General features: G+C 41.3%; 1 protein-coding gene across 1 annotated transcript in view; it reads left to right on the plus strand.

Moving 5' to 3' along the window:
- MGAM (maltase-glucoamylase) overlaps positions 1-14,756 on the plus strand; it is a 97,486-nt gene that overhangs the window by 70,431 nt on the left and 12,299 nt on the right. The window contains 9 exon segments of the mRNA XM_042926887.1: positions 4,579-4,713; positions 5,482-5,569; positions 6,636-6,774; positions 7,611-7,744; positions 7,877-7,911; positions 8,005-8,121; positions 11,628-11,776; positions 12,388-12,472; positions 13,102-13,158. Of these exon segments, the coding sequence (XP_042782821.1) occupies positions 4,579-4,713; positions 5,482-5,569; positions 6,636-6,774; positions 7,611-7,744; positions 7,877-7,911; positions 8,005-8,121; positions 11,628-11,776; positions 12,388-12,472; positions 13,102-13,158 (939 nt within the window).

A 14,756-nucleotide genomic window follows, 5' to 3' on the forward strand; every position in this document is an offset into this window, starting at 1 on the left:
TTTATTTAAAGTGTACAGTGTGGTGATTTAATACATATATATCATGAAATGATTATCACAGTCTGGTTAATTAACATGTCCATCACCTCACATATTTATCATTTATCTATGTGGGGTGAGAATACTTAAGATCTACAGTCACAGCAATCTTTAAGTGTATAAAACAGTGTGTTTAACTATAGTCACCAGGCTATACATTAGATCCCCAGAACTTATTCATCTTAACAATGAAAGTTTATACCCTTTGACCAGTATCTGCTCATTTCCCCCACCCATTCCCCCCGGTAACCACCATGCTACTGTCTATTTCTATGAATTCAACTTTTTTTTTTTTTAGATTCCACATATAAGTGAGATCATATAGTATTTGTTTCTCTCTGTGTAACTTTTTCATTTAGTATAATATCCTCTAAGTTCATGTATGCTGTTGCAAATGGCAGGATTTCCTTCTTTCTCATGGCTAAATAATATTTCATCATATATATATATGTATATATATATATACATATATATATATGAATGCATACATATGCACACCACATCTTCTTTATAAATTCATCAATTGATGGATGCTTAGGTTATTTCCACATCTTGGCTATTGTGAATAATGCTGCAATGAACGTGACAGTACATATATATCTCTTTAAGATACTGATTTCATTTTATTCAGGATACATATCCAGAAGTGGGATTGCTAGATCACATGGTAATTCTATTTTTAAGTTCTTGAGGAACTTCCATATTATTTTCCATAATGGCCATGCAAATTTATATTCCCACCAACAGTATGCAAGGGTTCCCTTTTTTCCATGTCCTTGCCAACAGTTGTTATCTCTTGTCTTTTTGGTAAGAGCTATCTTAACAGGTATAAGATGATATCTCATTGTGGTTTTGATTTGCATTTCCCTGATGATTACTGACGTTGTGTACCTTTCTGTGTACCTGTTGGCCATTTGTATGATTTCTTTAGAAATATACCTATTCAGGTCTTCTATCTAATTTTTAATCTGTGTATTTGTTTTTTTAATTTTTTAAGCGTTTTTATTCATTTTTGAGAGAGCAAGAGATGGAGCGTGAGGAGGGGAAGGGCAGAGAGAGAGGGAGACACAGAATCTGAAGCAGGCTCCAGGCTCTGAGTTGTCAGCACAGAGCCCAATGCGAGGCTCAAACTCGTGAACCAACCACGAGATCATGACCTGAGCCAAAGTCAGATGCTCAACTGACTGAGCCACCCAGGTGCCCCATAATCTGTTTATTTGTTTTGCTTTATGTTTTGCTATTGAGTTGTGTAAATTCCTTATATATTTTGGAAGTTAATTTCTTATCAGATATATGGTTTGCAAATATTTTCTCTTATTCCCTGGGTTGCCTTTTCCTTTTGTTGACTGTTTCCTCTGCTGTGCAGAAGTTTTTCAGTTCTATATAGTCCCACCTGTTTTTTATTTTTGTTTTTGTTGCTGATGCATGTGGTGTCAGACCCCATCTCCCCACATCATTGCTGAGACCAACGTCAAGGAGCTTTCCCCTGTTTTCTTCTGGAAGTTTTATGGTTTCAGGTCTTATATTTAAGTCTTTAAAAAAACTTTTTAAGGTTTTATTTATTTTTGAGAGAGAGAGAGAGAGAGAGCAAGCAGGGGAGAGGCAGAGAGAGAGGGAGACACAGAATCTGAAGCAGGCTCAGCACAGAGCCTGACACAGGGCTCTAACTCATAAACTGCGAGATCATGACCTGAGCCAGTCGGACACTTAACAGACTGAGCCACTCAGGCGCCCCTATGTAAATCTTTAAAACAGGTTGAAAATTTTTTGTGAGTAGTGTAAGATAAAGGTTTTGTTTCATTCATTTGCATGTGGACATCCAGTTTTCCTAACACTGTTTATTGAAGAGACTATTTTTTCCCATTGTGTGTTCTTAGCATGCTTGTCAAAGATTAACGGATGGTATATGTATAGACTTCTTTCTGGGCTTTCTATTCTGTGTCATTGGTCTACGTATCTGTTTTTATACCAGTACCATGACTTTTAAATCATTATACTAGGAAAGGGCCCACTTCAGCAATGAAGAGGTTGCCTATCACCATACAAGCTCCACATTTCATCAGCCATCACAAGCATTTGGAAATCTGTGGGGCAGTTTGGATTATTACAAGGGGAACACCAAATTGCATTTATTTAGTGGGACGTGACTAGGGATGCTCGTAGCTCTGATGGCGGGGGATGTTCCACCAAGAAGTCTCCTGCCCCAAATGCCAGTTGTGTCTCTCATAAGAAGCACTCCATTAGGGGGCCATGATATGTATTTGATAGCACATAAGAGATTCTCGGTAGATAGAATAATTATGAGTATTTATATTAATGAAACCCATTTCATGAGGCCAATGGGGGCGAAGCTCCTGATATCCAGGTCAGGCTCTGCTGAGGGTAGTATAAAACAAACAAACATGCAAATAGCAGGAAGCCTGTGGAAAGCAGATTTCTGAGTCTGGCGCTTAGATTTAATTCAGTAAGGCTAGGATTAGGCCTTAGCATTGCATTTTGGTAGCAGACACACAGTGGGCTCGAAAAGTGATCCTATGGCCAGGCGTGCAGGTGAGTGCATCCTGAGTTGAGACCAAGGAAGGTGAGGGTGGAAGTAAGAAGGAGGGAGACAGAGCCACAGCTTTGGGGAATGGCAAAACATTTATTTCATGGGTCAGAATCATCAGAGCACCTTTTAGTGAAGTTAATGAATTTGAGTTGGTCAAATTTCTCCCTTGGATCCCATATGGGATTCAGTTATGACTCTGGCATGGTGGGTATTGACTCTGTTTACCCTAGTCCTCTATCCCCCACCCCTACTCCATGTTTCTAACCCTGTTTGAGCTGGACCTCTGTTTCTGGTGAAAAGTTATCTTCTTCTGTTTCCACATTTCTACCTCTATTTTCTAACAAGAAGGCATCTCTGGGGTGCCTCCCTTTCAAAGCATTCTCAGTGATGTGGTTCACTACCTCTTACTACTTTGTGAGCTGGACCCCTGCATTCTGTTCCATTTCTGTTATCTGCTTTGTGTTCCTTTTTTGCCTTTTATCTAGAGATATGGGCTCCTACTTGCCTTTTGTCTGTTGTGTGCAAGAACTGGAGGTTTCCTAAACTAAGTCCTCTTTCTGTGGTCCCCCCTCAGGACCTACCCCCTCTGCCACCAGCATTACTTAGCTCTTTAACTCTTAAAATGCACTGAGAAGCACAGAGGAACCTATTTACTGGGACATACAAAAGACCATACACTTCCATCACAAGCAACATGGGCTGTATAGAAATTTATGAATATTTGCTGCTGCTCAGTGGTGTGAATTCACAATTATGCACCAAGCATTTATTTTATGTCAGGTTCTAAGCTAAGCACTGTGGAGGGTGCAAAGACCAGCCAGATGAGTATAAAAATAAAATGAGTTTTGAGATGCTCTCAAAAACCTTACAATATAGTTAAGCTTTCGATCCACTCTCCAGGTGAAAATAAAGACAGATTTTAGGGGCGCCTGGGTGGCTCAGTTGGTTAAGCATCTGACTTCACCTTAGGTCGTGATCTCAGAGTTTGTGGGTTGAGCCCCACATTGGGCTCTGTGCTGACAGCTCGGAGCCTTCTTCGGATTCTGTGTCTCCCTCTCTCTGTCCCCCTCCCCTGCTTGCACTCTGTCTCTGTCTCTGTCTCTCTGTCTCTCTCTTTCCCTCTCAGAAATAAATAAAAAAAGACATAAAAATAATTTTAAAAAAAGACAAAAAGGAAGCTTTTATTATTTGAGGAAGACAAAGAGAAGGGGGGGTAGTGTTAAACTTCCCCTTTAGCTCCTCCTAAATTACTTGACACTGTAATTCTCAAGTGATTCTGCAACTGTAGTAAACAGTTGCCCACTAGTTAGAGATCTTTTCCCTCATCTCCTTTTTCCAGTGAGAATGAGACAGGAGAGCACCTGGATGTTTCTTTCCAGCCTGTTGACTGTTTCAAGCTGTAGTCTCTCCCTGGCTCCTGTTTTGTCTGTCTATCTATCTATCTATCCATCTATCTATCTATTTAAATTCAAGTTAGTTATCATATATGTAGTATTGGTTTCAGGAGTAGAATTTAGTGATTCCTTACTTACATATAACACCCAGTGCTCATCCAACAAGTGCCCTTCTTAATACCCATCACCCGTTTAGTCCGTCCCCCCAACCACCTCCCCTCCAGCAACCCTCAGCTTACTCTCTGTGTTTCCTGCGAAAAGTGATCCTATGGCCAGGCGTGCTTAGGCAATGGCAGGACAGAAGTTGAAAGTTAACCATCTAACACGTGAGACAGTGACTGCTACCATTCATGTTGATACAAAGAGGAAGACAGTCCATGGATGCTTTCCAAATGCTAAGAAGGTGTCTAACTTATGCTAATGTCTCTTCTGTGCACTCATTATATTTCAAATAAGCCGAGAAGGTTATTTAGGCTCTGTTTGGATTATCTCTCACCATGTGGTACAAGGATGTGTATGAGTTATGCTCTCAGGAAGTGCCTTTAGGCTATCTAATATCATTTTGGTGGACAAACCCACTATGTTTAATGTCTACAGCAATACCGAGCTTACGTGGCCTTCCCAGACTTTTTCCGTAATTCAACTGCCACATGGTGGAAGAGGGAGATGCGAGAACTATATACCAATCCACGGGATCCAGAGAAGAGCTTGAAGTTTGATGGCATGTGGATTGTAAGTGTGTGGGTTTATGTCTGTGCCCATGTGGACAGGTGACTTTCTGTCTTTGTGTGTCTGATCTTATGTGATCATGACCTTTAATTAAGAGGGATAATAATCATCCAAGAAAGACCTTGGACATATCTGATTGCAGCTCCTCCAGTAAAACACCAAGGTGATTACTAAGGAATTTCTTGGAATTGAGCCTTGCCTCATACCCTGAGGGAGGATTTGTTGTTTTTTTTTTTAATTTTCTAGCCAGTTATTCTGGAGAGCTTAATTGATCATTCTAGTCAATTCTCAGCTGGATTTGATGAGTCTCCCTGGGCTGGTATCTCCAGGATTGCTGGAAGGTTAATGATTTGTTCACTGCTTCCTTGTGTCTGAGTTGACGGGATGTGATGATTTTATTTTTTTAATTGTTTTTATTTTTTTTTCCAATATATGAAATTTATTGTCAAATTGGTTTCCATACAACACCCAGTGCTCATCCCAAAAGGTGCCCTCCTCAATACCTATCACCCACCCTCCCCTCCCTCCCACCCCCCATCAACCCTCAGTTTGTTCTCAGTTTTTAAGTCTCTTATGCTTTGGCTCTCTCCCACTGTAACCTCTTTTTTTTTTTTTTTTCCTTCCCCTCCCCCATGGGTTTCTGTTAAGTTTCTCAGGCTCCACATAAGAGTGAAACCATATGGTATCTGTCTTTCTCTGTATGGCTTATTTCACTTAGCAGGGATGTGATGATTTTAAAAAGTAAGATGTATCTGTGTTTGACATTTCTAGGATATGAATGAGCCGGCGAGTTTTGTGAATGGAGCAGTGCCCCCAGGCTGCAAGGACGCCACTCTGAACCACCCTCCCTATATGCCACGTAAGAGCCCTCGGCCTTCTCTGTTGGCAGAGTCTGGGCTGCAAGGAGTGACCTCTGCAAGGGCCCGGCAGCCAGGGTTTATCCTGACTGTTCAGGGCACACCTTAACTGGTGTTGTGTTTTTTTTTTTTTTTTAATATTTATTTATTTTTGAGAGAGAGAGAAAGAGAGACAGAGTGCAAGCAGGGGAGGGGCAGACAGAGAGGGAGACACAGAATCCAAAGCAGGCTCCAGGCTCTGAGCTGTCAACACAGAGCCCAGCACAGGTCTTGAACTCACGGACTGCGAGATTATGACCTGAGCCGAAGTCGGACACTTAACCAACTGAGCCACCCAGGCGCCCATGGTGCTGTGGTTTTTAGGGGGCCAAAGATTAGCACATATCAAGCACTTTACCCAGTTGAGTGTGTGTACAAGTTACTGACCCTATTGGCTGAATTTCTCAAATTTGTTCGAAAAAAACTTAACAGTGGTGATGTCCCCAAAGGATTCTAGAACTAAGTTTCTTAATTCTTCAGACTTGTGTGAATCCCTCCATGGGAGTTTGTTGTGCCACCAGTGGGGGGAAAGTAACAGCTTCCCCTTATCGTGGAGTCTTTGGACTTTGGCGCTAACACTTGTGTTCATATCTTGGCTCCAGAAATTAGATTCACTATGAATTGTATGACCTTCAACAGATTACTCGATGTTTCCAAATCTCACCTGTTTGAATTGTAAAGGGAGATAGTGATATCTCTCTTTTTATAGAGTTACGATAAGAATTACCTGAAATGATTTACAAGAAAAAAGCTTAGACTACATCCTGTCACGTGGTCAGGTGTTTGGCAGCTTTGTCTTCTCCCCCTTGCCCCTGCTCACTCCTGGAGAACTTTGCTCCTGTGAAAACACCCGTGGGCTCCATTGCAGCTCAGAACCGTGCACATTCCCCTGTCCCTGGGGAGGAAGGAGGAGAGGGACCCATGTAGGGGTCAGATTAGTCTTAAGCTCCAGTGTCCAATCCCTTAAAGGGAGGTCAGGGGTAAAGAGGATTGAGCATGACATTTATATCACTAGCTCTTTCTCCTCAGATTTGGAGTCCAGGGACCTGGGCCTTAGCAGCAAGACCCTGTGCATGGAGAGTCAGCAGATCCTGCCAGACGGCTCACGGGTGCGACACTATGACGTGCACAGCCTGTACGGATGGGCCCAGACCAGACCCACCTACGAGTGAGTGGCCCTCTCCCTTCTCTGGTCCACACGACCCGCAGGGCCAGCCAGTGGCTGATAGAGTTGCTCTGCTTTTCCTTTCATGCACCCTCTCAAGGGTTAAGATTTTAATTATGACTGGGTCACAATTCTTATTTATTAAGTGAACACGAGCATGGAGCCAGGCATTGTTAGAAGGACAGGTTTAAGCAAGACATGGTTCTGCCGGTGGGAGACTTGATAGTCCTCGTGCAGGAGGCACATATGGAGACCCAGGCAATGATCACACAGAGCAGCTGATGCCGTGATTAATTACAAGAGGTGAAGGGAACACAGAGGACTGGCTATCTCTTTCCTTTATTTCATAAGTGACTCATCTCTGTTGGGTTTGTTTGTTCGTTTCTATTTCTTGTTGGAGAGCCAACTGATGGTCTACTGAACTAGCACTATCCCATTTTGTGAGCTCAGTCAATGAATAAGAAGAATTATTCTAAAGAAGCCTTCTAAAGGAATTTGCCGTCTTCCTCCCCAAATATCAAACCTTAGTACTTAGTAAATACGTAGTTATTTGTTACTACTTGTTATTTTTAAGGTTACTTGTTATTTTTAGGTGATCCAGTAAGTTTACTACAAAGTTCTTTGTAAAACACTATGTAAAGGCACAACTTATTATTCTCTCTATCATCCAGGGTCAGTCAGTGAGGATGCCATTATGGCTCAGATTTCTGTATTTCTTCCAGTAATGCAGGAGATATTTTGTCACCATGCCTCATGCTCAGAAACCCCGGGAGGAGAAGCTCTGTGGCCTTTCCTCCCCTAATCTCCCCTATATCACCTCCTTGCTCCCCTCCATCCAGAGCTGTGCAGGAGGTGACGGGACAGAGAGGGATTGTCATCACCCGCTCCACATTCCCCTCTTCTGGCCGCTGGGCAGGTCACTGGCTGGGAGACAACACAGCTGCCTGGGACCAGCTGAAGAAGTCTATCATTGGTGTGTGGGCTTATCCCAAGGGGCTTCTGCTGGTGGGAAAGGGGGTTAGGAGTCTTGGTAAAGGATTCTTGAGTGGGGAGAAAAAGGCAGATCACGAGTACTGCCTCTGACACAGCTGTGGTCTCATTGCAGGCATGTTGGAGTTCAGCCTCTTTGGCATATCTTATGTAAGTGTCTTTGGGGTCACTTCTAATCCCCAAGCAGGTTGTAACATCTTTCAGAAATCACCAACAGGCTTGTTTTATTCCACCTTGCTTCAGACAGGAGCAGATATTTGTGGATTCTTTCAAGATGCTGAATATGAGATGTGTGCTCGCTGGATGCAACTGGGGGCCTTTTACCCCTTCTCGAGGAACCACAACACCATTGGGACCAGGGTATGATGCTAGCTCATAGCTCAAAAGTTTTATATCCCTAGGAGTACAGCCTCCAAATCTGAGCCACAATTAATGCGTTCTGTATTCTCCGTGCCATCTTCAAAACCATTAAACCCTCATCTTTCTTGCTTGTTTTATTTGATACACTTAAGTGTTGTGAAATGACTCCCACGGCAGGATTAGTTAACACCTCCATCACCTCACATAATTACCATTTCTTTTTTGTGGTGACAACATTTAGTATTTACTCTTTTGGCAACTTTCAAGTATATGATATAGTATTGTTAACTATAGTCACCATGCTGTGCATTAGATTACCAGGATATATGCATCTTGTATCTGGAAGTTTGTATCCTTTGACTGACACGTCTCCATTTCTCCCATCCTCCAGCCCCTTGATAACCACTGTTCTTCTCTTTAATCGATGTGAGGTGATATTTCATTGTGGTTTTGATGTGCATTTCCCCGATGACACATGATGTTGAACAGCTTCTCATGTATCTGTTGGCCATCTGTATGTCTTCTTTGGAAACTGGAAACCAATAATAGGAGGAACACTGGAAAACCCACAAATATGTGGAAATTAAACAACCAATGGGTCAAAGATGAAATTGAAAGACAAATTTTAAAATATCTTGAAACAGATGAAAATGGAAACATAACATATCAAAACCTGCAGGAGGCAGTGAATGCATTTCTAAGTGAATGCATTTCACCTACATTAGAAAAGAAGAAGCCGAATCTCAAATAAACAACCTGGCTTTATACCTCAAGGAACTAGCAAAAGAACTAAGTCCAGAGTTACCAAAAGACCAGAAGAGGAATAAGTGAAGCAGAGCCCAGAAAAACAACAGAAAAGATCAACCAAACTAAGAGCTGGTTCTTTGAATAGATAAACAAAATGACTTGCTAAGGAAAAAGACAAAAGCCTCAAATAAGTAAAATTATAAATGAAAAAGGAGACATTAGGACTGATACTACAGAAATACAAAGGATCACAGGAGACTACTATTATAAACCAACAAATTGGACAACCTAGAAGAAATGAATAAGTTCCTATGAACATACAGCTTACCAAGACTGAATCATGAGGAAGCAGAAAAGCTGAACAGATAAATAATGAATAGGAGATTGAATTAGTAATAAAAAAATCATCCCTCCCGCCCCAAGGAAGCTCAGGACCATATGTTTTCCCTGGTGAATTGTATTGAAAATTTAAAGAAGAATCAACGCCAAGACCTCCTCAAACACTTCCAAAACATTGAAGAGGAGGGAGCACTCCCAAGCTCATTTTATAAGACCAGCATTACCCTGACACGAAGGCCAGATAAGAACCCTACAAGAAAGCTATAGGTCAATATCCCTCATGAATGTAGATCCAAAAATTTGCAACAAAATACTAGCACACCAAATTCAACACATTGGAAGAATCATACACCATGATCTAGTGGGATTTAACCATGGGATGTGAAGATGATTCAACATACACAAATAAATAAATGTAATACATCACATTAATAGAATGGAAGATAAAATTCATATGATCATCTCAATACATGCAGAAAAAAATTTTTTGACAAAATATAACCTCCTTCCATGATGAAAGCTCTCAACAAATTGGGTGTAGAAGGAATGTACCTCAACATTATAAAGCCATGTGTGACAAGCCCACACCTAATATTATGCTTAATGGTAGAAGCTTGAAAGCTTTTTCTCTAAGATCAGGAATGAGACGTGTGCCCACTCTCACTAGTCCTATTTAACATAGTACTGGGAAGTCCTAGTCAGAACAGTCAGGCAAGAAAAAGAAATGCAAAATATTTAAATCAGGAAGGAAGTAAAATTGTCTCTGTTTACAGTTTATATGATTTTATATGTAGAAAAACCTAAAGGTATCATTGAAAAACTATTAGAATGAACCAATTCAGTAAAGTTGCAGAATGCAAAATCAACATACAGAAATCAGTTGTGTTTCTATCCATGAACAGCAAATATCTAAAAAAGAAATAAAGCAATCCCATTCACAGTAGCATCAAAACTCAATAAAATGCTTAGGAATAAATTTAACCAATTTGTGTATTGTGAAGAATACACAAATAAATGGAAAGATATTCCATGTTCGTGGATTAGAATTAACATTATCAGTGTCCATACTACACAAAACCGTTTATAGATTCAATGCAATGTCAAAATCCCAATAGCACTTTTCACAGAAATAGAAAAAACAATTCTAAAATTCACATGGAATTACAAACAACCCCAAATAGCTAAAGCAATCCTGAGAATGAAGAACAAAGCTGAAGGTATCACGCTTCCTGGTTTCAAACTATATCACAAAGCTATAGTAACCAAACAGTATGCTATTGACATAAAAATAGATAAATGGAATAGAATCAAACATACAGAAATAAACCTTGCACTTACTATGGTTTGACAAGAGAGGCAAGAATACTCAGTGGAGAAAAGACAGTCTCTTCAATAAATGCTGTTGGGAAAACTGGATAATGACATTCAAAAGAATGAAACTGGACCCCTATCTTATACCACTCACAAAAATTAACTCAAAATGTAGTAGTAATTTAAATGTATGACCCAAAACAGTAAAACTTCTAAAAGAAAACATAGGGAGAAAGCTACTTGACATTGTCCTTGGCAATGATTTCTTTGGACATGACACTGGGAGCACAGACAACAGCAATAAAAATAAGTAAGTGGAACTATATCAAACTCAAAAGCTTCTGCACAGCAAAAGAAATAATCAAAAACTGAAAAGGCAGCCTATGAAATGGGAGAAAATATTTGTTGTTTTTTAATTTTTAAAAAATGTTTTATTTTAATTTTGGGAGAGAGTGAGTGGGCAAGGGGAAAAGAGAGAGGGAGACATAGAATCCGAAGCAGGGTCCAGACTCTGAGCTGTCAGCACAGGACTCAAACCCATGAACTGTGGGATCATGACCTGAAGCAAAGTCAGACACTTAACTGACTGAGCCACCCAGGCACCCCAAATATTTGTAAACCATCTATCTGAAAAGGAATTAATATCCAAAATATGTAAGGCACTCATTCAAATCAGTAGCAAAAAGCCACAAACAACATGATTTAAAAATGGGTAAAGGACCCACACAGACATTTTTCCAAGAAGACATACAAATGGCTAACAGGTACTTGGAAAGAACGTCATGTTTTAGTGAACCAGATTCCTCAGTGTTCTTTACATTATTTTGTTTGTTTGGTTAGGCTGTGTTGTACCAAATATATACCCAAAAGAATGTCTTAGAGAGAAATTTCATCAGCTGTATTCGGAAAGCGTCAGTGACTTCTTTAAGTATATTAAGAATATTCTTTGCCTCAAAAAAAAGTCTAAAAAAAAAGAATATTCTCAGTCTCATCTGTAATCAATTTTGGTTTAGCTATATATGATCTTCATTTGTAATAAACGTTCAGGGACTTCTTTAGGTCCCCAGGTTCCCTTAGTGAGCTCTAAACATTCTTCTTTTCTCCTTTAGAGGCAAGACCCTGTGTCCTGGGATGCAACCTTTGTGAATATCTCCAGAAGTGTCCTGAAGACCAGATATACCCTGCTGCCATATCTCTACACCCTGATGCACATGGCCCACACGGAGGGCAGCACTGTCGTCCGGCCTCTTCTCCATGAGTGAGTGTCAGACAGAATCCCAATGACTAATGAATAATATCATTCTATGTAGTGGCTCCTGAAGAAAAAATTTCCTCCAAATTAAGTTAAAGACACAATTGCCCTTTGCCATAAGCTTTCTGGGACAGACCATACATTATAATTCCTTTTAGCACAGTGTCAGTCATGCACTAAGTCCTTGACAAAAGGCTACTGAATGAAAAAAATTCAAAGTGATACAGTACAACACAGAATAATTTCTTTCTAAGTTGGGCATATGAAAAGCTACCTATCTTTTGTAGCCGCTCAGGTCACAAGACAAGGCCAGATGTGAGGGCTGAGGATGTGAGGGCTGAAGGCCATTCTTGCATTTAAAATATGCCATGGTTAAGAAACATGGAGGTATTGATAGGTGAGAACATATCTAAGTTCATCCATTTCTGGGGTTTGAAAACATGATAGACAGAAAGTAAGTATACAGCTGGTTAAGGGAGACATAGGGAAAGAGTAAAGGAAGACGAAGAACGCAGCTGGATTTCTGACTTGGGTCTGAACTTGAGGAGTTTTCTTCAGGGTCTTGGCCTGAAGCCCTGTTGGGTTCCTGATTGTGGTACCTTGGTTTCTCTTTCCAGGTTCGTGTCAGACCGGGTGACCTGGGATGTGGACCGTCAGTTTCTGCTGGGCCCAGCCTTCCTGGTCAGCCCTGTCCTGGAGGCTGTGAGTACGGAGGCGTCTGATGACTAGAGAATTACAGCTCTGAGACCCAGTGACTAGAGGCAACAAAAGAGGACTGGTCTGCTGGGGCTCCTGAGATGTGGTCTCTTACCCCATTAAAACAAATTTTGCAGGATTGTTTGTACCATGTGCATAACCTTGTTGCCAGCTAGCCCTTCCCTTCCTTCTGTAAGACATCCTCAGGAAGCAAAAGCCATATTTCACTTTTTCTATTGATGTATGTAGGCTTCTGGTTAAAATACCAGCCAATTGCATTCTCCCCAAAACTTACTGCACTAATCAGAATCCCTGAAGTACTGGTACCATAAAATCTACAAAAATTTTTTTCTACCCAAGACCCAACCTCAGTTTATCTCTTTAGAGAGAATATGGGGTGACTGTCTAAGCAGATGATTTTTCCCCACAGTCCTGATCCCAAAGGGCTTTATGGAAACTGCCAGTCTGAGGCAGGCAAATCTCCCATTTGAGAAGAAGGGAGGAAAGAAAGGTTTCCCCAACATTGCTGGTCTTTAAAAAGATGAGCACGTTGGTCCAAGGCCACCACTATTGTTTTGATCCTTTTACTGTACAAATTGGTACCTTGCCCAAGCCTTGTTTGTGTTTAATTTTAGAATGCCCGAAACGTCACTGCATATTTCCCCAGAGCCCGCTGGTATGATTACTACACGGTAAGTTTTTCTGATGATTTATACAATTTGGGGAAAATGGTAGAGTGAACAGGCTTTAGAATCTGATAGCCCACTGGTCGAATTCTGGCGCTATAACTCATTTGATGTATGATCTCGGACAAGTCACTTTTAACCTTGTAGCCTCAATTTTTTTTCACCTCCAAATTGGATAAGAGCAGTCTCCTCACAGAATTGCTATAAAATAATTTATTTTGTGAGTGTTCTTTATGTGTGAGTTTTCATCTTCCTCTATACCACCACTATTCACAATGGTGTGCAATGGAGACACTGGAAGACACTGGAAATTGTTCTGTAAACTGTAGTTTTTGTTCATATCCTCCCTTCGGGACTGTCAGTTCATATGTATAGGAGCCTTTCCTCTCTGTCTTTTTATTAAATGTCTCCGTCTGTAGCACAGATGCTCAAGGAGTTGTTAAATATAATCTCCCGAGGTAAGCATAGTCTTGGGCAGTGTGTAAAATGCACGTGGAGGTACGGGACCCAACCGTTGTGTGTGGAAGCAACACAAGTGTATTCAGAAATGCAAGATGAACACATCATTCTCTGTCCTAGAACATCTGCAGGCTAGTCTGAGCCCGGGAGACTCAGCTGGGAAAATGGGGCCTCTCAAAGCAACCTCAGGGCCGTTTGCTCCCATGGGGACACAAGTCAGGCTTCGATTCTTCCGGAAAATCAAAAGAGGCGTTTCCTCTCCTTGTAACCGGGCCTACCTTCTGACTTTTCTGCAGAGAGCAAAGCAGAGGGCTCGAAGTACAGCAAAAGGGGAACAGCAGGAGGGCAAGAGGTGGAACATACTCTGGTTCTTTCAGTCAGTGGCTTTGCAGTGGGATTAGGTGAAAACTGTACAAGGACAATGGAAGTCGTCCTCCTCCTCTCTGTTTCATGGAGCCCTGAGTCCTGACACTCACCCCACCACACACACATTTTTTTTTTTTCTGGGCTGGATCTGTCCTCTGGATGGCCCTACATTAGGACTCTGCTATGTGCTTCCCAACCAGGGCTTTCTAGGAGGGAACAGCCAACTGTTTTTAAGTGACCTAGCCCTTGTCCTGAATTTGCATGTTGACTGCCCCATTCACTGACAGTCTGTGATTCTGAGTACAGTGAGGTTCCCTGGTGCAGCAAGTGAGGTGCCTGGGCATGAAGTTTAAAAAGGTACTCCTTCTTAAGGCTGAGCCGGCATTTGCATGACCCTGAGAGTGAGCACTGCCTTAAATCGTGCACCCTAGGCACCTCGCTTATTTCATTCTAGTCCCAGCCTGGCCCAGGTGCAAGCCACCCTACTGAGCTCCAGGTACCGGAATACTGGAACAGTTTCCCCACGGAGTTCACCACCTAACCTGGAGCTGATATTTGTGTGTCTTGAACAGTAGTGCTTATGTACATGATTGTATGTACTATATGAAAGAACTGATGTGTGAGAGCTAACAGAGGACGGTGTCCTGGAATTGTTGATTTTATACATGGCTTTTAAATAAAAGAGCTTTGGTTGAGGAAAGAAAGGGAAAAAAAACCCACTTAGGAAGCCACAGATTGATGGGGCAAGCCATTTGGAAAAAAAAAGTAAGTTTTGATGT

This window comes from Panthera leo, chromosome A2 (genome assembly GCF_018350215.1).
Source record: "Panthera leo isolate Ple1 chromosome A2, P.leo_Ple1_pat1.1, whole genome shotgun sequence".
NCBI classification, from domain to species: domain Eukaryota; kingdom Metazoa; phylum Chordata; class Mammalia; order Carnivora; family Felidae; genus Panthera; species Panthera leo.